General features: G+C 48.5%; 1 protein-coding gene across 1 annotated transcript in view; it reads left to right on the top strand.

The window, feature by feature from the left end:
- Positions 1–5,357, top strand: part of LOC140188927 (signal-induced proliferation-associated 1-like protein 2) — a 117,998-nt gene extending 112,641 nt beyond the window's left edge. Inside the window, 2 exon segments of the mRNA XM_072245578.1 lie at positions 2,781–2,859; positions 3,166–5,357. Of these exon segments, the coding sequence (XP_072101679.1) occupies positions 2,781–2,859; positions 3,166–3,327 (241 nt within the window). The 3' untranslated portion in view covers positions 3,328–5,357.
- Positions 5,358–23,755: the final 18,398 nt, after the last annotated feature.

Here is a 23,755-nt window from a genome sequence, read left to right as displayed (position 1 = left end):
CATCCCTCGGCTGCGTGGGCTGTCAGCGCAAACGACACACGTCTCACACGGTGCGTTTCGACGCGCGCTTCCTAAGTCAGTCTGACTACAGTAACCACGGGCAGTGTGAGTTACTGTCGAGAAGTTGAGCTGAAAGAGAAAGTGACTTAGCTGAAGAGGGAAGAAATCACTTTTTTCCCCCCCAGGTGAGGGTTGGGGTCCTGTCGCCAAGTTAGGTTAATACTCAATACTTAAGCTAGTACGCACAAGTATAGATCAGCCTTAAGGCAATAGCTGAGCGCACAACCGGCCGAAACAGCGGGGGTTTTTTTTGCCTGTGGAAATAATGACAGAACCACCATCCCGAACGCCACGGACGCGCGTGGGGGCGGGGGGGGAGGGGGTGCTGCCGGTCGCGGAGAACGGCTCAGTCGGGCCAGTGCCCTGTGTCAGCTGCTTTTCAGAGTGCTCGTCGGAGAAAGGGGAAGGAGAGAGTGAGGGAAGTTTGTGGCATGCGTGGGCCATTTTGCAGTCAGGTCTCTGCACCGGCGAAGAGGAATCGAAAACACTTCGCTGCAATTGAATGTGGAGTCTTGTGTTCAGTTTTGGTCACCTACCCGACAGGAAGGACGTAAATAAGGTTGAAAGAGCGCAGAGAAAATTTACAAGGACGTTTTGCCGGGATCGGAGGACCTGAGTTATGAGGAAAGATTGAATAGATTAGGGATTTATTCTTTGCAACGTGGGACAGGAGATTTGATAGAGGTATTTATGAGCGCTATAGATAGGGGAACTGCAAGCAGACTCCCCCCCCCCCCCCACTGAGGTTGGGTAGGATACAACCAGAGGTCATGGGTTTAGGGTGAAAGGTGAAGAGTTTTAAGGGGAACATGAGGGGAAACTCCTTCACTCAGAGGGTGTGGAACGAGCTGCTAGCACAATTGGCGCACGCGAGCTCGATTTCAATGTTTGATTGAAGTTTGGGTAGGTACGTGGATTAGATTAGATACAACTTTATTGTCATTGTGCCGTGCACAGATACAAAGCCAATGAAATGCATTTAGCATCTGGCCAGAAATGCAAAGAATAGTGTTATTTACAAAATAACTGCGAATAAAATAAAGTGCTACAGCACACAAATGTAAAAGTACTGAGACAGTACAATACGGGTGCAATACTGCTTAGCGCTGTGATGTGAGGTTCAGCAGGGTCACAGCCCCAGGGAAGAAGCTCTTCCTGCTGGTGCGGGAGCGGAGGCTCCTGTAGCGCCTACCGGACGGGAGGAGAGTAAAAAGTCCATGGTTAGGGTGAGATACATCCCTGATAATGCCTCTAAGGATCGTGGTTTCCCTTCTGCTGTCATCAATGATGCCCTCACCCGCATCTCCTCCATTTCCCACACTTCGGCTCTCACCCCATCCTCCCGCCACCACAACAGGGACAGAGTTCCCCTTGTCCTCACCTACCACCCCAACAGCCTCCGGATCCAGCACATTATCCTCCGCAACTTCCGCCACCTTCAACAGGACCCCACCACTAAGCACATTTTTCCCTCTCCACCCCTTTCCGCTTTCCGCAGGGATCGGTCCCTCTGCGACTCCCTTATCCACACATCCATCCCCACGGATCTCCCACCCGGCACTTATCCTTGTAAGTGCAGGTGCTACACCTGTCCCTACACCTCCTCTCTTGCCACTATTCAGGGCCCCAAATAGTCCTTCCAAGTGAGGCAACACTTGTGAGTCTGTTGGGGTCATCTATTGCACCCGGTGCTCCCGGTGCGGCTTCCTCTACATCGGTGAAACCCGACGCAGATTGGGGGACCACTTCATCGAGCACCTCCGCTCCGTCCGCCACAACAGACAGGATCTCCCGGTAGCCACCCACTTCAACTCTGCTTCCCACTCCCGTTCAGATATGTCCATACATGGCCTCCTCTACTGCCACAATGAGGCTAAACTCAGGTTGAAGGAGCAACACCTCATATACCGTCTAGGTAGTCTCCAGCCCCTTGGTATGAACATAGAATTCTCCAACTTCCGGTAATTCCCTCCCCGTCCCTTCCCCCATCCGTGTTTCACACTGCCCCCTCTCCCAGCTGCCTATCACCTCCCTCATGGTTCCGCCTCCTTCTACTACCCATTGTGTTTTCCCCTATTCCTTCTTCAACTTTCCTGCCTATCACCTCCCTGCTCCCCTCCCCTACCCCTTTATTTTTCCCCTTACTGGTTTTTCACCTGGAACCTACCAGCCTTCTCCTTCCCACCCTCCCCCCACCTGCTTTATAGGGCCTCTGCCCCTTCCCTCTACAGTCCTGACGAAGGGTTCCGGCCCAAAACGTTGACTGATCGTTTCCACGGATGCTGCCCGACCTGCCGAGTTCCTCCAGCGTGTTGTGAGTGGTGGTTATCACCCTGCCCAGGCAGCGTTTATGGTAGATGTTCTCAATGGTGGGCAATTGGGTGCCGATAATCCGCTGGGCAGTTTTCACCGCACGCTGGAGTGCTTTGCGGTCTGATACAGGACAATTGCCATACCGCACTGAGATGCAGTTGGTGAGTATGCTCTCAATGGTACAGCGGTAAAAGTCCGTCAGTATCCTGGGACAGAGGTGAGCTTTCTTGATGCTCCGCAGGAAATAAAGACGCTGTTGCGCCTTTTTGACCAGGATGGAGGAGTTCAGGGATGGGAGGGGTATGGAGCGCGATGGGACCAGGTGGGCCGAAAGGCCTGGTTCTATCGCTCCAAATTGATTGACGGGGCTGCGCGTCTAAATGTTTTTCCCCCTCTCCCCCACCCAGCAGCTCTCCGACAGTCCTCAACGAGAAGGTGTTTCACTTAGAAACCATTGTCAAGCAGCTGCACGACAAGCTGAGAAAGGTGAGAAGCCGAGAGTCAGGCCTCCTCATCCCGGCCTAGGACAGCTTTTTTGGGTTGTGGGGTTGCTAGGGGGGGGTGGGAGGCCGAGGGAGGGGGCTGGAGTCAAAGGATCATCAACGCAAGAGGTTCTGCAGACGAGGGAGGCAGCCAACTGGAAATTATAAGGAGAGGTTGCTAGGGTTCTTGCCTGGTTCGGGTGTGAAGGCAGGAGAATGGGGGAGCAGACTAGACGGGCTGAATGGCCTCGGCCCCTGGGTCTCTGACGCTAACCGCTGTCTCTTTTTGTTTCTGAACACCCCGGGACAGGAGAAGGAAGACAAAGCTCTGCTGGCGAGCGAGGTAGAGCAGCTGAGGCAGACCAACCAACGCCTGCACCAGGAGTCCCAGACCACGGTGTGCCACCTCTTACGAGTAACCGAACTGCTGATGCATAACGCCCACCAAAAGCCTCCCAACGTGCATAATTAGGGGGAGGGTGGGGGAAGGGTATCTCCCTCCCAGAACGAGACCCCCCACCCCCGTCTCGGTGGCGTTAAAAAGTCGGCAAATAGAACTGGTGCGAGTTCGCTCCCTTTTGGGATAACCCCGGCCCGTGTCGGAAATCATTTCTCCTTTTCTTTTTTGTCCCCTGCCACTATTCCCTACCGATGGCAGAGGAAACGTGCCCGGCGACGTCGCTCCCCACCTCGCGTGTTTCGAGGATTTTAATTGCTGCTCTCCGCCAATTTCGGAACCGTCCCACTTGCAAGGATGCAATTTTTATAATAACACGGGGCAACAAAAATATTTTCAGAGGTGTCGCCTCTTCAGGATTTCTGTGTGCTTTTTTTGTTTTGTTTGTGACAGACCGCTTGAAGCTGAGCACAAATATAATTTCAGACTGCTAGGAGTTTGGAAAAACAAGAGATTAACTTTTATTGAGCGTAATGGGTTTAATCGCACGGATTTTCAGAACCAGGCATATGTCGTGAAATTTTTTTTTTTAATTTAGCATCAGCAGTACAATGCAATACATGATTATAGAGAGAGGGAAAATAAATAAGGAAATCATTATAGTAAGTATATATATATATATCTCTATTAAATAGTTAAATTAAAAATAGTGCAAAAACAGAAATAATATAAAAACAAAAAAATAGTGAGGTAGTGATCATGGGTTCAATGTCCATTCAGAAATCGGGTTGCAGAGGGGAAGAAGTTGTTCCTGAATCGCCGAGTGTGTGCCTTCAGGCTTCTGTACCTCCTTCCTGACAGTAACAATGAGAAGAGGGCATGTCCTGGGTGACGGGGGTCCTTAGTGATGGACGCCCCCTATTTGAGGCACCGCTCCCTTTAAGATTCTTGGAGGAGGCTGGAACTCAAGATGGAGCTGACTAATTTTACAACTTTCTGTAGCTTCTTTCGATCCTGGGCAGTAGCCCCCACTTCCCCCCCCCCCCCACCCCCCATACCAGACGGTGATGCGGCCAGTCAGAATGCTCTCCACGGTACATCTGTAGAAGTTTCCGGGCGCTTTGAGTTACAAACCAACGCTCAAACTCCTAATGAAATACAGCCGCCAATAGTCCAACTGAGCTAAAAATGTTTAGTTGACAATTTTCGTTTGTACTCAGTGTCCGAGGCTTCTCGCTTAAGTGTCCAACAATGGTCAGCCAGCACTGATGGATTCCAGTTGCCCTGATACCGTTTCTCCATGACCGCAATGTCCCGGCGAAACTTTTCACAGTGCTGGTCACTGACAGCGCCAAGATTGGCAGGGAAGAAGTCTAGATGGGAAGGCAGAAAATAAATCTTTAGTGACATTCTGCACTTCACGGTTCTGTGTGCTTGAAGCATGTTGTTAACCAGCTGCACGTAGTTCGGTGCTCTGTAGTTGCCAAGAAAACTTTCAACAACATCCTTGAATGCATTCCATGCGATTTTCTCCGGTCCCGCTAGAAGGTCTTCGAATTGCCTGGCTGATTTGCGGACCGACAAAAAGAGGCTTCCTTAATCTTGGCATCAGTTATTTTGAATTGAAATAACAAAATACCGGTGATTCCATTAAAGTGGTGGGTGGTGGGGGAATTTCACGCCGATTTTCAGGATCGGCAGCCCAAAATCCACAAGGTGCGCCCAAAAAGTATTCAGGAAGCAAGATCTTCTAACCGTGCCAAGCTATCAATCGACACCTCCTGCCCTCTCCTTCATAAACCTGTCTACCTCGTGTGCATGGAGAAGATATCTGCTGCCCGTCAGGGAAGTCTGAATTCCCTGCTCAATTCATGAGTGACGCAACCTCTACTTTGTAGGCATTTTAAATAACTTCTTCCGTGGCAGCTATAGCCTTTAATTAACTGACATTGTGTTTAATAATTACAAAAAAAAAAATTCCATTGATATCCCCAGCGACCACTGGGTCGCCGACAAAGTCCATTTCTCCCCCGTGCACTTGTGGGGTGGGGGTCGGCGATGTATCGCTGGAGTTCAGTGGGTGCAGGGGGTGGGGGGCTCGAGACTTCTTACAGCGGGTGGGAACGGAGAAGTCAATCGCTTGCCAAACTTCCTTGTTTTGTGAGTTGAGGGTGGGGGGTGGGAGGGGTTGCGGGGGGGGGGTGGTTTTACCAGTCATGGCAAGGCAGAAGTACTTGAGTAGGGTTCTGGGTGGGAGGGGGTGTTCCCTCTCAGTTCCCGATTACTTCTGCACAGCAATAGATTTAGGAGACTACTCCCAAGTTTTTTTTTAAACTTTTTTTTCTCTGTAACATAGAACGCAAAGACTTTAATAAAGTATTTCTCACCTTGCTTTCTTTATAATATCCTGTTATTTTCTTTCGTCCACAGAGGGGTGCAGGATTGAATGACCTTGACTTCTGGAAGCACATCTAGGGCAGGGGGCAGCGCCGGCCAGGGGGCGATCTGGCCGCGGCCGCTGTCGTCCCGTTGATCGCGAGGGTGGATCTAGCGGATCACTCCCTCCACCTCCAGCTCTACGCGCGTCCATCCCAAAGCTCAGTGCTTGGCGGTGGGGGGGGGGGGGGGTGGTTTGGAGGAGAGGCCGCTGAAGTTGGCGGGGGAGGGTTCACGCGGCTCCTCCCTCACCCGGTAGCAGGAGGTTCGCACCCCCAACGTAGCCGTAGCTCCCCGATCCGGCGAATATCCAAAAAGCACCCGCGCAAGAGCCGTGGGGGCGGAGATCAGGGCCACGGCCACGACGCTCTCACAGCCCCGTCCGAGTTCGCGAGTTCCAGTCCCAGCGCTGTCCCTGTCCGCGAGGGTTTCCCTCCGGGTCCCCTGGTTTCCTCCCACCCTCCAAAGACGCACCGGTTGGGTGGTTAATTGTAAACTGTCCCGTGAATAGGCTGGGATTAAATCGGTGGTTTTAAGCAGGGCCTGTTCCGCGCCATTTCTCTAAATAAATAGCACTCAGAACACAGTTCAGACCTACTCCACGATCAATCCAACCCTTCCCTCCTACATGGCATTCCATCTTGCTATTGTTCTTCCGCCTCATAGACCAGTCCAGGCCCTTCGGCCCACATTATGTGCCAATCTTCTAACCTACCCTTTCACATCTAACCCTTCTCTTCCACGTAGCCCCCTCCCGTTTTTCTTTCATCCATAAGAATCTCTTTAATGTCCCTAGCGTATCTGCCTCTTCCTCCTCCCCTTCAATTCATGTGTAAAAAAAAGTTAAACTCTAAGATTTCAGTCAAGCCCAATAAAGGCACAAAAAAAAAGGTTGGTGTGGGTGGGGGTAACAGTAAGAACATAAGAAATAGGAGCAGGAATCGGCCATCTGGCCCGTCGAGCCTGCCCCACCATTCAACAAGATCATGGCTGATCTGGCCATGGGTTCATCTCCACCTACCTGCCTTTTCCCCATAAACCTTAATTCCCCCACTGTGCAAAAATCTATCCAACCTTGTCTTAAATATATTTACTGAGGCAGCCTCATTGGGCAGAGAATTCCACAGATTCACCATTCTCTGGGAAAAGCAGTTCCTCTTCATCTCCGTCCTAAATCTACTCCCCCGAATCTTGAGGCTTATGTCCCCTAGTTCTAGTCTCACCTACCAGTGGAAACAACTTTCCTGCCTCTATCTTATCAATCCCTTTCATATGTTTCTATAAGATCTCCCCTCATTCTTCTGAATTCCAGCGACTACAGTCCCAATCTTTTCTCGTAGTCTAAGCCCCTCATCTCTGGAATTAACCTGGTGAACCTCCTCTGCACCACCTCCAAAGCCAGTATATCCTTCCTCAAGTAAGGAGACCAGAACTGCACGCAGTACTCCAGGTGCGGCCTCACCAGTACCCTGTACAGTTGCAGCATGACGTCCGGTAAACAGGCTAGATACAAAATAAGGCTCTTGGGGAAACGTGGAGATTGTTTTGGGGAGCTCTTGCATGGGGTTCTGGACAAGTTCGTCCCATTCAGGCCGCTGAAGGACCAAGAGGTGTGGAACATCTGGTCAAGAAGAAGAAAGTAACATACCTAAGGCTTGGGAAGCAATGATTAGACATGTTGATAGGAGGCACAGATCAAGTGCGACAACCAGAGCCACCTTCCCAGGACAGGAATGACTAATAAGGGGACTGGGTGTAATTTTAAGGTGATTAGAGGGAAGTCAGAGGTGTAAGAGAGTGGTAGGTAGAGGACCAGAAAGGCCCTAGGACATAGGAGCAGAATTAGGCCACTCGGCCCATCGAGTCTGCTCCACCATGTCATCATGGCTGATACATTGTCCCTCTCATCTCCATTCTCCTGCCTTTTCCCTGGAACCATTGACGCCCTGATTAATCAAGAACCTGTCAGCCTCCGTCCAGAAATACCCAGTGACTTGGCCCGCACAGCTGTTTATGGCAAATAATTCCACAGATTCACCACCCTCTGGCCAAAAACGATCTCTATTCTCAGTGGCTGTCCCTCTATTCTTGGGGCTGTGCCCCATGGTCCCAGACTCCCCCCACTACTGGAAACATGCTCTCCACATCTGCCCGATCTAAGCCTTCCAACATTTGATAGCTTTCAATGAGGCCCCTCATTCATCTAACGCTCCTCGTATGTTAACCCTTTCATTCCCGGGATCAATCTCATGAACGTCCCCTGGACCCTCTCCAGTGCCAGCACGTCTGTTCTTAGATGGCGGGGGGGGGGGGGGGGCCAGATAATACTCCAAGTGCGGTCTGCCCGGCGCCTTGCCATCACAACCTTGCTTTTGTATTCTAGTCCCCGTGAAATGAATGCTAACGTTGCATTTGCCTTCCCCACCGCCGACCCATCCCGCAAGTTATCCTTCAGAGAATCCGGTACAAAAATTCCCAAGACCCTCTGCACCTCTGACTTCTGAATTTTCTCCCCAGTCAGAGAATAGTCCACGCCTTTATTCCTTTGACCAAAGTGCACGACCGTACACTTCCTGACACTGTATTCCATCTGCCACTTCCTTGCCCATTTTTCCGAAGTTCTTCTGCAGACACCCTGCTTCCTCAGCACTACCTGCCCCTCCACCTTCCTTCGTATCATCTGCAAAACTTGGCCGCAAAGCCATCTATTCCATCATCTGAATCACCGACATACAAGTCGAAAAGAATCAGTCCTAACACTGACTCCTGCAGAATGCCACTAGCCACCGGCAGCCAACCAGGAAAGGCCACCTTTATTCTGACTCTACCTCCTGCCAGTCAACCAACCTCCTACCCACACGTACACCAGCAACTTTCATGTGTGTTGCTTGAATTTCCAGCATCTGCAGAATTCCTCGTGTTCTGCCCACACTAGAGTTTCCCCTGTAATACCATGGGCTCTTACCTTGTGAAGCAGCCTGGTGTGTTGCACCTTGTCAAAAGCCTTCTGAAACCCCAATTAAGCAACATCCTTCGATTCTCCTTTGTCTCTCCTGCTTGTTATTTCCTCAAAAGAATCCCAACAGATTGGTCGGGCAAGATTTCCCCTTAAGGTAACCATGCTGACTTTGGCCTGTTTTGTCACCTGCCCCCAAGTACCCCAAAACTACATCATTTGTAATGATTTCCAACATCTTCCCAGCCATTGAAGTCAGGCAAACTAGCCTATAACTTCCTTTCCTCTTGAGATGGGCTGGTGGTAGAGGCAAATAGATTAGAGACATTTAAGAGACTCTCAGATAGGGACGTGGATCAGAATCAGATTTAAAATCACCGGCATGCGTCGTGAAATTTGTTAACTGACTGGCAGCAGTACAATGCATGATTAATATAGAAACATACTGAATTACAGCAAGTAATTACGTGCATTAAGTAATTAAATTAAGATAAGTAGTGCAAAAACAGAAGTTAAAAAGTAGTGAGGTAGCGTTCATGGGTTCACTGTCCATTCAGAAATCGGACGGCAGAGGGGAAGGAGCTGTTCCTGAATCGCTGAGTGTGTGCATTCAGGCTCCTGTACCTCCTTCCTGATGGTAGCAATGAGAAGAGAGCATATCTTTGATGATGGATGGTGGAGAACGAGGTGGGAGGGGAGGGTTAGATTGGTCCCAGAGCAAGTTTAAAAGTTTGTCACAACTTTGTGGACCGAAGGGCCTGTATCGTTCTACGCACTGCCCCATCGCGCGTTCCCTGGACACGGTCGGGGATGATTGGAGATCGGACCCTCCAAATCAGCCCGGGGCAGCTGCAGAGCACGGTGCGTGAGAGCTAAAGGAAAGGAAGTTGGCCGGGTCTCGTTACTTTTGCTGTTGGGAAAGGGGGAGGAGGTGCTGGATTATTGCTCGAGGAGGAGATCACCGGTATGTTTGCGGAGGAAGAAGACATTGCAGCGTATTAGGAGTGGGAATGCCGAATCTGTGCATCGTTGCCAAATTGCCCTTCATAAGTCATTGGGTACAGAAGTTGCCATGTTATATTGTTGATGTATAAGATGTTAGTGAGGCCCATTTTAGAGTATTGTGTGCAGGTTGGGTCACCAACCTACGGGGAAAATATCAATGAGATTGAAAGAGTGCGGAGAAAATTTACAAGGATGTTGCCGGTGATCAACCCGATGTAATGAAACAAGTTCCACAGTTCATTCTTCTCCAGCTTTATTGGCGGCAAGACACGAGAGAGAAACTTCCTTCTGCACTTGCAGGGAGTCAGCCACAGAAGTCTCTCTGTCGAAACACAAAGATACAGAATTTTTTTATATCATCCTTGTCACGAAAGCCTAGCAACAATGATAGTCTGAGACAAAGGCCACTTAATCACCTAAAACAGAGGTAAACGTACTTGAGAAAGAATACTCAATCACATCAGGCAGCGGTAAACAGAGAACAGAGCGTAATTAATTCTCACATCCTGCATGTCCTTGTCTGGATGTTCAGCATTTACATGTTAGCAGGACAGATTGATCCTTTAACATCTCAGTGCAAAAGAACAGTCAGATCAATAGACGTTCCAGCTACTCAACTAGAGCAGAACTCAGTACTTTATACCTTATACTTTATTGTCGCCAAACAATTGATACTAGAGCGTACAATCATCACAGCGATATTTGATTCTGCGCTTCACGCTCCCTGGATTACAAATCGATAGTAAATATTAAAAATTTAAATTATAAATCATAAATAGAAAATGGAAAGTAAGGTAGTGCAAAAAAAAACGAGAGGCAGGTCCGGATATTTGGAGGGTACGGCCCAGAACAGATAAGAGAATCTACTGGAATTAAGAAAGGAATGTAAGGAAGGTCCTGCCTTACTCCATCCTTTGTCAAAACCAAAAGGTGTGAAAAGCCAGGAGACGTTTTGTGAGCTTTTCATTCTTATAGTCATAGTCATACTTTACTGATCCCAAGGAAAATTGGTTTTCATTGCAGTTGCACCAAAATAATTAAATAGTAATAAAACCATAAATAATTAAATAGTAATATGTAAATTATGCCAGGAAATGAGTCCAGGACCAGCCTATTGGCTCAGGGTGTCTGACCCTCCAAGGGAGGAGTTGTAAAGTTTGATGGCCACAGGCAGGAATGACATCCTATGACGCTCTGTGCTGCATCTCGGTGAAATGAGTCTCTGGCTGAATGTACTCCTGTGCCCACCCAGTACATTATGTAGTGGATGGGAGACATTGACCAAGATGGCATGGAGCTTGGACAGCATCCTGTTTTCAGACACCGCCGCCTCTCACCCCAAAGAGCGGATGCTGCAGCTGTTCTCAAATGAAACTCAACCTTATTTACAGGAATCTGAGAATCCCCCTTAAAACTTTATCACCGGGACTCGAGGACCTGAGCCATGGGGAGAGGTTAGGGAGTCATACAGCGCAGAAACAGGCTCTCTACGGCCCATCTACTCGTCCCTGTCCCAGCATCTCACACCGGAACCATAGCCCCTCCACGCCCCTCTTATTCCCGTACCAATCCAAACTTCTCGTAGATGTTGCAGCCGAAGCCCGGGTCCGCCACTTCCGCCCTCTGAGTGAGGACGCTCCGCCCTCGGCTTCCCCTTAAACGTTTCACCTTTCACCCTTGACCCGTGACCTCTGGTTGTGGTCCCGCCCCACCTCGGTGGGAAAACAAAGCGGCACGCACGAGACGCTGGAGGAACTCAGCAGGTCAGGAAGCGTCGACGGAGGAGAGTAAAGAGTCGATGTTTCGGGCCGAGGCCCTTCGTCAGGATCCCCCGTCTCAGTGGAGAGAGCCAGCTTGCACTTACCTGTCCAAACCCCCCATCGATCAAATCTCCCCTCATTCTCCCACAGTGCAGTGGATAAAGTCCTAGTTATTCAACCTTTCCCTATAACTCAGATCCTCAAGTACTGGCAACAGGGCTCTACAAATTTCTCCGCACTCTTTCAACCTTATTTACATCTTTCCCATAGGTGACCAAAACCACACACAAAACTCCAAATCAGGCCTCACCAGCGTCTTACACAACTTACATCCCACCTCCTGTACTCAATACTTCGATTTATGAAGGCCAATGGACCAAAAGCTCTCTTTATGACTCTATCTATTTGTGAAGACACTTCCAAGGAATTATGGAGGCCCAGTTCTCTCTGTTCCACCCCCTCCTTCGTGCCCGGATGCTCACTGTGTAAGTCCTACCCTGGTTTGTCCTGCCAAAGTGCAACACCTCACACTGGCCTGCATTAAATTCCATCTGCGATTTCTCCAGCTGGTCCAGATCCTGCTGCAAGCCATGATAACCTTCCTCATTGTCCACTACACCCTGCCCACCCACCCCCAGTCTTGGCATCATCCACAAATTTGCTGCTCCAGTTTGCCACGTTATCATCCAGATCATTGATATAGATGACAAACAGCAATGGGCTCGGCCTCAATCCCTGCGCCACACAATCACGGGCCTCCAATCAGAGACGCAACCACCTACTACCACTCTCTAGCTTCTCCCGCGAAGACAATGTCTAACTACCTCAACTGGTATGCCAAGGGACTCAAGGAGGGCCCTGTCAACGGCCTTGCCAAAGTCCATGTAGACTACATCCACTGCCTTTCCCTCTTCAACTTTCCTTGTAACTTTCTGAAAAACTCTGATTGGCTAGTCACGACCTAACCTACACAAAGCCAAGGTAACTATCCCTAATCAGTCCCTGTCAAGCCCTTCCTGTACCTAATAAAGTGGCCACTGAGTGTGTGTACGTGGTCTTCTGCTGCTGTAGCCCATCCGCTTCAAGTTTCGACATGTTGAGCGTTCAGAGATGCTCTTCTGCACACCACTGTTGTAACGTATGGTTATTTGAGTTACTGTCAGCTTGAACCAGTCCGGCCGTTCTCCTCCGACCTCTCTCATTCACAAGGCATTTTTGCCCTCAGAACTGCCGCTCGCTGGATGTTTTTTTGTTTTTCGCGCCGTTCTCTGTAAACTCCGGAGACTGTTGTGTGTGAAAATTGCAGGAGATCAGCAGTTTCTGAGATACTCAAACCACCCCATCTGGCGCCAACAGTCACTCCACCGTCAAACATTTCCTCCCTCATTCCGATATCTGGTCTGAACAACAACCAAACCTCTTGACCATGTCGGCGTGCTTTTATGCATTGGGTTGCTGCCATGTGATTGGCTAATTAGATATTCATATTAACAAGCGGGTCTACCAAATAAAAGGGGCCACCGAATATACTGTACACCTTGTCCCTTAGAATACCTTCCAATAACTTTCCCACCACTTGATTTCAGGCTCACGGGCCTATAATTTTCCGGCTTATTCTCAGAGACTTTCTTAAACAGTGGAACAATATTAGCTCCTCGCCAGCCCTCCAGCACCTCGTCCATGGCTCGGGAGGTTTTAAGCAACTCTGCTAGGGCCCCTGCAATTTCCACACTGGCCTCCCACAGAGGGAACACTTTGCCAGGCCCTGGCGATTTATCCACTCTATTTGAAGAAACAGAGTGAAGAAAGCTAATGCCATGCTGGCCTTCATAACAAGGGGAATTTAGGAGCAAAGAGGTCCTTCTGCAGCTGTACAGGGCCCTGGTGAGACCACACCTGGAGTATTGTGTGCAGTTTTGGTCTCCAAATTTTAGGAAGGACATTCTTGCTATTGAAGGAGTGCAGCGTAGGTTCACAAGGTTAATTCCCGGGATGGCGGGACTGTCATATGTCGAAAGATTGGAGCGACTGGGCTTGTGTACCTGGAACTTAGAAGGCTGACAGGGGATCTTATTGAAACATATAAGATTATTAAGGGATTGGACACGCTGGTGGCAGGAAGCATGTTCCCGCTGATGGGTAAGTCCAGAACCAGAGGCCACAGTTTAAGAATTAAGGGGTAGGCCATTTAGAACGGAGTTGAGGAAAAACTTTTTCACCCAGAGAGTGGTGGATATGTGGAATGCTCAGCCCCAGAAGGCTGTGGAGGCCAAGTCTCTGGATGCTTTCAAGAAAGAGATGGATAGAGCTCTTAAAGATAGCGGAGTCAAAGGTTTTGGGGTTAAGGCAGGAACTGGATACTGATTGTGGATGATCAGCCATGATCACAGTGAATGGCGGTGCTGGCTCAAAGGGCCAAATGGCCCACTCCTGTACCTATTGTCTATTGTCTATTTTACCTCAAGCAGGCAAACACCTCCTCCTCTGTGCTTCATGTACGGTCTATAACATCGCTGCTGCTATATATGACTTTTATAGACTCTGTGTCCCTCTCTCAGATGGAAAAAAAAATCATTTAAAACCTCCCCTATTTCAGCCCCATATATAAATCTTTCCAGGGGACCAATTTTCTCCCTTGTTATCCTTTTTCTCTGTAGAAGCCCTTGGGATTCTCCTTCACCTTGTCTACTAGAGCCTCATATCTTCTTATAGCCCTCCTGATTTCCTTCTTGCATCTCCTGTTCTCCTCAAGTACCTCATTTGTTCCTACCCGCCTATACCTGAGACTCAGCTCCTCCCCCTTCTTAACCAGGGGCCTCAATACCCCTCGAAAACCAAGCTCCTATAGACCTGATATCCTCACCTTTTCTTCGGACAAGAACTCCGTCCCCCCAGAATTTCACGTTTGAAGGCCTCCCACTCGCCCCACCTTTACCAGGAAACATCCTGCCCCAATCTACGCAGACCTGCAGTTGCCGGAAGTCCAAAGCAACACGACACAAAATGCTGGAGGAACTCAGCAGGCCAGGCAGCATCTACGGAAAAGAGTAAACAGTTGACACTTCAGGCTGAACAGTCCCAGCCGGAAACGTCGACTGCACTTTTTTCCACATATGGTGCCTGGCCTGCTGAGTTCCTCCAGCATCTTGTGTCGTGTCTCAAACCTTAGACCCTTTCTGATACCTTCAAAATTGGCCTTTCTCCAATATAGAACCTCAACCCGAGGACCAGACCTATCCTTTTCCATAATTACCGTGAATCTAATGGAATACTGATCACTGGATCCAAAATGTTCCAATGCACGCATTCTGTTGCCTGCTTTGTCTCATTCCCCAACAGGCGATCCAGTTTTTCACCCTCTCTCGAGTTGTGACCTCTAGATATTGATGAGGGAAACAGTCCTGGATGCCTTGAATAGGTCAGGGCTGGAGCGTAGGGGAAGTGAGGGGAGATTTGTCAGAGGTGTATGGGATCAGTAGAGGTATGGATAGGGTAGGTGCACGTAGGCTTTACTCTGAGGTTGGTTGAAAGGTGGAAGGGTTTCAGGGGGAATTTCACTCGGGGGGGTGGTGTGAGTGTGGAATGAGCTGGCTCGACTTCAACAGTGAAGAGAAGGTTTGATAAGTACATGGGTGGGAGGTGTATGGAGGGCTGTGGTCCAGGTGTAGATCCATGGAACTGGGCAGAGTACCAGGCTGGCACGAACTAGACGGGCTGAAGGGCCAGTTTATCCGCTGCGGAGCACGGTGACGAGGTCTGCGCTTTTCCATCTTGTCACGTGCCCAGGTCGCCGACGGCGGGGAGTTCCCCTTCGTCTCACGGCCTTTGGTAGTTTCAGCAGAGAAGGCGCCGTGCCACGCTAAGACCCTCCAGCAGGGGTTCCCAATCTGGGGTCCACGGGACCCACGGTTAATGGTAAGGGTCCATGGCATAAAATCTACAAACATTGGATGTTAGTACGGCAGTCAGAGAAACATCCTCTCCGTCCTTAGGAGCCTATTTAGCTCTTGACGAAGAGTTAAAAAGTACACGTGGACTAAGATGTTAACTGCTCTGTGCTATCACCAGTGGGATCATCAGTTGATCTGTCACCTGTCTTCAGGAGTTTCGGCCCACTTATGACCAAGACTCCCTCGAGGTGGTGGGCCAGCAGTGCTAAAGCACCAACTCCCACTGGTGAGCTTAAAAACTTGGCATCTGCCTCTATCAGTCACTTCCATCCAACAGATAGTCTGCTCTTCAGGTGTCTATGCAACTACTGAAGGGTTTGCAAGATATGTATACACAGTCTGACTATCTGCCCCTCTGGACATACTTGGTCCACACCCATGCTGATCCTGTCTCTGCTGCCTTAGCTACAACCCTGCTGGTTGACTTGATCTCTCTTCTAGTGAAGCCAAGGTCACACAGCCACTTCTGGGAGAGTGAACGCAATAAACCCACGGCAGCCTACTTCGAATGGATAGCATGAGACCTTCCACCCTCTGTCTCCGCACTCTGATCTTAATTCCGCATACTTGGTTAACTTGCGCTCATGGGCTTCATCGATGTTGTCTTCTCAGGGGACTGTGAGTTCACCGATAACCACTTCTCCCCCAGCCTCAGTGGAAAAAACCTGCTTGCATTCACTCCACCTATACCCATCATAATTTTGTATATCTCTATCAACTCTCCCCTCATTCTTCTACGCTCCAGGGAATAAAGTCCTAACCTATTCAAACTTTAAATCGTCTCTAGATTACTTATAATACCTAATACAATGTAAATGCTGTGTGAATAGTTGTTATACTGTATTGTTTAGGGAATAATGACAAGAAAAAGTTTTATTTCCAACAAAAACCTTCAATATAACATAAAAATATAGTTTCAAACGAACCAACTCAAACACATGGTAGATGACTTATTGGAATAAATGTCACTGTCACTGTCACTATAAAACTTCAGTAACTTTTCTTTCTGTTTATTTAAATCATATACAGTGGTAGTTCCGACACTATTTTCTTCAGTCAGACGCCGCACAGACACACCACGATCAAGCTTCTACAATAACTCCACTTTCTGCGTTATTGTTAATGATAGATGCTTCCTTCTCTTTTTCTCATTGTTACCCATAGGGGTATCTGCAGCTCTTTTTGACACTTTCACAGAGAAATTAAACACAAAGTCAACAGTGAACACAAAATATCAGCGAACAGCAAATGCACGTGTAACCAGTACGAGCGCTGGGCCGCAACTGACGTCTGGCGGCCTCTGCTAGTGCTGCCGCGTCACACCTGAGTGACGTCAGCTGTCGGCAGAAAAAAACTCGGGTTTTCGGAGCTTTTCGGATTCCAGAATTTCGGATAAAGGAATGTGTACTATCACGACGAAATAATAATTAGCTGGCACGTGCATATTCACGAGCGTAATTGCTGTATCTGCTGCACTGCCGAATCCGTGGCTGTGACAGAGAACGGGCAAAGAAGTGGCAGATGGAATAGAGTGTCAGGAAGTGTATGGTCATGCACTTTGGTAGAAGAAATAAAAGGACAGACAGTCTTCTAAATGGAGAGAATATTTAAAAAGCTGAGGATTCCCTAAGGGTTAATTTGCAGGTCGAGTCTGTGGTGAGGAAGGCAAATGCAATGTTAGCATTCATTTCAAGAGAACTAGAATATAAAAGCAAGGATGTAATGTTGAGACTTTATAAGGCACTGGTGAGGCCTCACTTGGAGTATTGTGTGAAGTCGAGGGATAGAGTTTAAGAGTCGCGAGGTAATGATGCAGCTCTATAAAACTCTGGTTAGGCCACACTTGGAGTACTGTGTCCAGTTCTGGTCACCTCACTATAGGAAGGATGTGGAAGTATTGGAAAGGGTACAGAGGAGATTTACCAGGATGCTGCCTGGTTTAGAGAGTATGCATTATGATCAGAGATTAAGGGAGCTAGGGCTTTACACTTTGTTGAGAAGGAGGATGAGAGGAGACATGATAGAGGTGTACAAGATAATAAAAGGAATAGATAGAGTGGATAGCCAGTGCCTCTTCCCCAGGGCACCGCTGCTCAATACAAGAGGACATGGCTTTAAGGTAAGGGGTGGGAAGTTCAAGGGGGATATTAGAGGAAGGTTTTTTACTCAGAGAGTGGTTGGTGCGTGGAATGCACTGCCTGAGTCAGTGGTGGAGGCAGATACACTAGTGAAGTTTAAGAGACTACTAGACAGGTATATGGAGGAATCTAAGGTGGGGGCTTATATGGGAGGCAGGGTTTGAGGGTCAGCACAACATTGTGGGCCGAAGGGCCTGTACTGTGCTGTACTATTCTATGTTCTATATTCTATGTTTTGGGCCCCTTATCTTGGAAAGGATGTGCTGAATCTGGAGAGGGTTCAGAAGAGGTTCACGAAAATGATTCTGGGATTAATAACTCAGCGAATGAAGAGTGTTTGACAGCTCTGGGCCTGTATTCACTAAAATTCAGAAGAATGAGGGGTGACCTAATTGAAACCTATCGAGCAGTGAAAGGCCTTAATAGAGGATGTTTCCTGTGGTGAGAGAGTCTAGGACCAGAGGACACAGCCTCAGAATAGAGGGGCCTTCTTTTAGAGCGGAGCTGAGGAGGAGTTTCTTTAGCCAGAGAGTGGTGAATGTTTGAAATTCATTGCCACAGGTAGCTTGGAGGCCAAGTCATTGGGTATATTTAAGGCAGACGTTGATAGATTCTTGATTGGTCAGGGTATGGAGGGATACGGGGAGAAGGCAGGAGATTGGGGCCAAGAGAAAAATTTGATAAGAACATAAGAAATAGGAGCAGGAGTCGGCCATCTGGCCGATCGAGCCTGCTCCGCCATTCAATAAGATCATGGCTGATCTGTCCGTAAACTCAGCTCCATCTACCTGCCTTTTCCCCATAACCCTTAATTCCCCTACTATGTAAAAACCTATCCAACTGTTTCTTAAATATATTTAGTGAGGAAGCCTCAACTGCTTCCCTGTGCAGAGAATTCCACAGATTCTCTGGGAAAAACAGTTTCTCCTCATCTCCGTCCTAAATCTTCTCCCCTGAATCTTGAGGCAATGGCCCCTAGTTCTAGTCTCGCCTACCAGCAGAAACAACTTTCCTACTTCTATCTTATCTATCCCTTTCAAAGTTTTGTATGTTTCTATGAGATTCCCTCTCATTCTTCTGAACTCCAGAGAGTACAGTCCCAGGCGACTCAATCTCTCCTCAGGGGTTAATCATAGGATCAGCCATGATGAAATGGTGGAGCAGGCCTGATGGGTCGAATGGCCCAATTCTGCTCCCATATCCTACGGCAGGGGTCCCCAGCCTTTATCGCATCGCGGACCGGTTTAATATTGACAATATTATTGCGGACCGGCCGACCGGTTGCGGGGGGGGGGGGGCGGGGGGAGGTGTTCAAGTAGGGTTGTCAAATTTCTCACTTGCGAATAAGAGACAAAAGTAGCAGTCAAATATGGGACGCTTGTGTTTACCCCGAGAAAGACTACCATGACCATGAAGCCTTGCGTGGGCACCCGTGTGTGCATGTGTGACGTGCACATGTGTGTACGTGACGATTTTTTTTTCTACAAATCGTTTTTGGCTTAATCTTCCTGATTCTGTTAAGTGAAGCTACACTGTACATACATTATTTCTACTTTATATAGGCTGTGTATTTATCATATCATTTCTGCTTTTAAAACATAGAACATAGAATAGTACAGCACAGTACAGGCTCTTCGGCCCACAATGTTGTGCTGACCCTCAAACCCTGCCTCCCTTAAATTCCTCCATATACCTGTCTAAAATATATATATGTTTTACTATATGTTAGTGTTATTTTAGGTTTTATGTGTTATTTGGTGAGGTTATTTCAAGTTCAGCAGTGCGCGACAGGGAATGAGGAAAGGTGCAGCTAACTCGTATTGTTTCGTATCGCCAAATAATATCGTTTTCTCGTGGCCTGGTGGTTGGAGACCGCTGTCCCGCGGTCTAATCTCCTTTCCTGAAGCTGGATCCCTCCTGGTCACAGTCTGTAAGAATTTTGTCCAGGCTACGGTGTACACCAAGCGGCCCTACGTGGTCGCAAGCTGGTCCATAACATGGCGCGTGATTGGCTGGCGAGATATTTGCATTAACGAGCGGGGCGCCTAATAAACGGCCGTGAGTTCCGAAGTAGCGGTGCAGAGAGGGGAGAGTCGGCTTGGGGACCTTGTCGCTGGTCCGCTCCCGAGGCTGGCTGGGCTCCCTCCCAACGGCCCCTTGCTCAACCAGCTTTGCTCACACCTGGTTTCCCTGGGCAAGGGGTACGCACAACGCCTCTGGTTCTCTAGCCTCCAAGAAACAAAAGTGGGGGGAGAACATCTGGGCCTTAATTCTCACCCCCCCCCAATTCCTCAAGATCTCCTTGCCACTTTCCTGCAGCGACTCCGTATCCCTTGACTGACTCAATAACTCAAAAAGATATTGCCAAGATTTTTGAATATGCTCGGAGCCTGAGCCTCCTAAGACCCTGCTAGGGTCTTCTCAGACAGTTCACCACTCTCTTTGGTGAAGAAATTCTCTTCTGGTGAAAATCCCAACCCCTTATTCCGAGACCCTGTTCTAGACAGCCCAGCCTGGGGAAACGTCAAGTCTGTGTTTACCCCGTCAAGCCCTTTTACCAAAATACAGCATTGGGAGATGTACGATAATGTGTTTTGGTAAAAGGAACAATAGTGCGGGCTGTTATCTAAATGGGGAGAAGGTTCAAACATCAGAGGGACTGAGTAGTCCTCGTGCAGGCCTCCCAGATATTTAATTTGCAGGTTGAGTCTGTGGTAATGAAGGCAAATGCAATGCTGGCATTTATTTCAAGGGGAATAGAATATAAAAGCAAAGAGATAAGGCTGAGCCTTTATAAGACACTAGTCAGGCTGCACTTGGAGTATTGTCAACAGTTTTGGGCCCCACACCTCAGAGGGGCGACCTTTTGGAACAGAGGTAAGGAAGAATTTCTTTTATCCAGAGAGTAGTAAATCTGTGGAAAACTCTGCCACAGATTGCGGTGGAGGCCAAGACTGTGAGTGTATTTAAGGTGGAGGTTGATCGTTTCCTGATCGGTCGGGGAATCAAAGGATATGGCGAGAAGGCAGGCGTATGGGGGTCGGCCATGATGGAATGAGGGAGCAGACTCGATAGGCTGAGTGGCCTAATTCTGCTCCTACGTCTCATGGTCTTGTGGATTTAATTTTCTAAATGCTGTCTCTATAATTGAAGGAAGAGACTCTCAAGTCTACTTTGTCCTCACATCGTCTTCCCGTGAAGACCGAAGTATGCTTTTCTTTCCTGATCGCTTTCTGTAACTTTCAGTGTACAAGAACACAGAGAGATTGGGAGCAGGCATTAAGATAGTTAAAATCGACCCTGCCACGCAATATGATCATGGCTGATCTATACTTACTTACTCACTGCCTGTTATACCACTGGCAATTAGGGCACAAATGAAAGTCCTCCATCTCTGTTGGTGTTCAGGGCTTCCTTCACAGTGTCAGTAGCTTCCTCTTGGTTTTCACGACTGTCAGTCACGCAAGTCCCGGGTGGAGACTCAGGAATACCGTCGCACTCAGATGGAGAAGGATTCTTCATCGCTGTTTCCGTTAACAGTTTTGTCTGACCGGTCAGGGTTGTCAGCCCTGAACCTGGAGGACCGGTGGACCACTCTTAGTCTGACCTCTACCCTTTGACCTGTTTGGCATGGGTGACCCTCCTACAGTCGAAGCAGAAAGACCAGACTCCAGCCAACATGGCTCTCCGGGTCACTGAGGCAGGCAAGCCTCCAAACCCAACGACAAGGTTGCGGTCCTGGTAGGGTCAGATCCCGTTCTGTGTCACTTCCCCATAACCTTTAATTCCTCATTCTTTGAATTGTATGTTTATCTCCATTCTCACACAGATTTGTGAGATGTTTCAATCTTGTTACGTATGCGAACAAGGTAATATGAGTAAACGCTTTTACTGAGTCAAAGTTCAAAAGTACATTTATTATCAAAGTTTTGTGTACGTTATTCAACCTTGAGATTCATCTCCTTACAGGCAGTCACAGAACAAAGAAACCCGACAGAATCCACTTAAGACAAAAGACCGTCAAATACCCAGTGCGCAGAGAGAGAGGAAAAAAGAAAAAAAAAGGCAAGCAATAAACACAAGTAAATACTGTTCTGAACCGGAAGTCCTCCAAGAGTCTGTCCACAGAGCCTCAGTTCAGCACAGGGCCGAGCAGTGACCAGCAGCAGGCCGCCCCTTACCTCGGACCCCGGCACCCTGACCTTTACAATCTGGCCTGTTGTCCAAAAGAGAGAGAGAGAGAGAGAGAGAGAGAGAGGGAGAGTGTTTTGGCCACATTATGGTCTCTTACTCCAACAGTGAGTGAATATGGGCCGGTAAAAGCACATTGCCAAGGTGCCCATTCATGGGTCCAGTCGGCAGGCTGCCAGGGAGCTCTGTTCATCCCCAGTGCCTGCCCCTCCTCTGTGACCGCTGGGTGCTGCAAGGGGCCGACTGGACCCTGCGCCCTGGACCCTGAGGACAGTGTGTCGATTTCAAGTTTGACCGTTAGACCATAAGACCATAAGACAAAGGAGCAGAAGTCGGCCATTCGGCCCATCGAGTCTGCGCCGCCATTTTATCATGAGCTGATCCATTCTCCTATTTAGTCCCACTCCCCCACTTTCTCACCATAACCTTTGATGCCCTGGCTACTCAGATACCTATCAATCTCTGCCTAAAATACACCCAATGACTTGGCCTCCACTGCCGCCCGTGGCAACAAATTCCATAGATTCACCACCCTCTGACTAAAAAAATTTCTTCACATCTCTGTTCTGAATGGGCGCCCTTCATTCCTTAAGTCATGCCCTCTCGTACTAGACTCCCCCATCATGGGAAACAACTTTGCCACATCCACTCTGTCCATGCCTTTTAACATTCGAAATGTTTCTATGAGGTCTCCCCTCATTCTTCTAAACTCCAAGGAATACAGTCCAAGAGCGGACAAACGTTCCTCATATGTTAACCCTCTCATTCCCGGAATCATTCTAGTGAATCTTCTCTGTACCTTCTCCAACGTCAGCACACCCTTTCTTAAATAAGGAGACCAAAACTGCCCACAGTACTCCAAGTGAGGTCTCACCAGCGCCTTATAGAGCCTGAACATCACATCCCTGCTCCTACACTGTTGCTCTTAAATAAGTTCATTCTTAAAGTAAAAGGGGTCTGGATTGAAAAAAGGTGCTCGGACTATTTAAAGGCTGGCAGAGATAGTCTGGAAGCTCGAGGGTCGGGCTGATTTCGCTCGCTCTCCGGCGAACATTCACTCCTTTCCCCGCGGGGCCGAGGCTGCGAACTGGTCTGGCTGCTCTGCGTTTGTGCTGGTGAGATGAACTGGGGACCCAGGCTTTCAGCCTACTCCGGCTGCTCCTGGATCAGATCTGGGACTCAGTCTAATTCAGGATGCTGTTGGCTTGCTTCCATTGTTTGCCTGAATTGTGAGTTTTTTTCTCTCTCTCTCGCTCTCTGCACAGTGTTTTTTTTGGTCATTTTTTTAAAAAATGGGTTATTCATGTTCCTTGCTCTGTGGCTGCCCGTAAGCAGACAAATCTCAAGGTGTATGATTTATCCAATCTTCGATAATAAATGTTCTCTGAATCTTTGAATTAAAGAATTATCTGGTCAGAATATTTTCCAAACTTGATAGAACTCGCTTAATGATAGAAAAATGGACAGCTATGTCGGAGGGAAGGGCTAGATTGATCTGAAGAGTAGATTAAAAGATTAGCACGACATCGTGGGCCAAAGGGCCTGTGCCCAGCTGTTATCCTTTATGTTCTAAACAGAGAGCAAAGTCAGAAATCAGGGGTGGAAAGGGACTTGGGAGTCATCGTGTGGGATTCCCTGAAGGTTAATTTGCAGGTTAAGGAAGTCAAGTACAACATTAGGATTCATGGAACACAGAAATCTACGGCACATTACAGGCCCTTCGGCCCACAACGTTGTGCCGACCATGGAACCTACTCTAGAAACTGCCTAGAATTTCCCTACCGCATAGCCTTCGATTTTTCCAAGCTCCAATTCATTTCGAGAGGGTCGGAGAATAAAAGCAAGGATGTAATGTTGAGGGTTTCCAAGGCAAAGGTGAGGCCTCACTTGGAGTATTGCGAGCAGTTCACAAGACAAAGACAAAGGAGCAGAAGTAGGTCAAGTCTGCTCCGTAGCTCCCCCATGAGCTAAACTGTTCACCCATCTAGTTCCAATTTCCGGCTTTTTCCCCATATCCCTTGATACCCTGACTAATTAGATACCTGTCAATCTCCTCCTTAAACACCC

This window comes from Mobula birostris, chromosome 28 (genome assembly GCF_030028105.1).
Source record: "Mobula birostris isolate sMobBir1 chromosome 28, sMobBir1.hap1, whole genome shotgun sequence".
Taxonomy (NCBI): Eukaryota; Metazoa; Chordata; class Chondrichthyes; order Myliobatiformes; family Myliobatidae; genus Mobula; species Mobula birostris.
The sequence above is the reverse complement of the archived record's forward strand: the minus strand, read 5'-3'. Positions and strand labels throughout refer to the sequence as shown.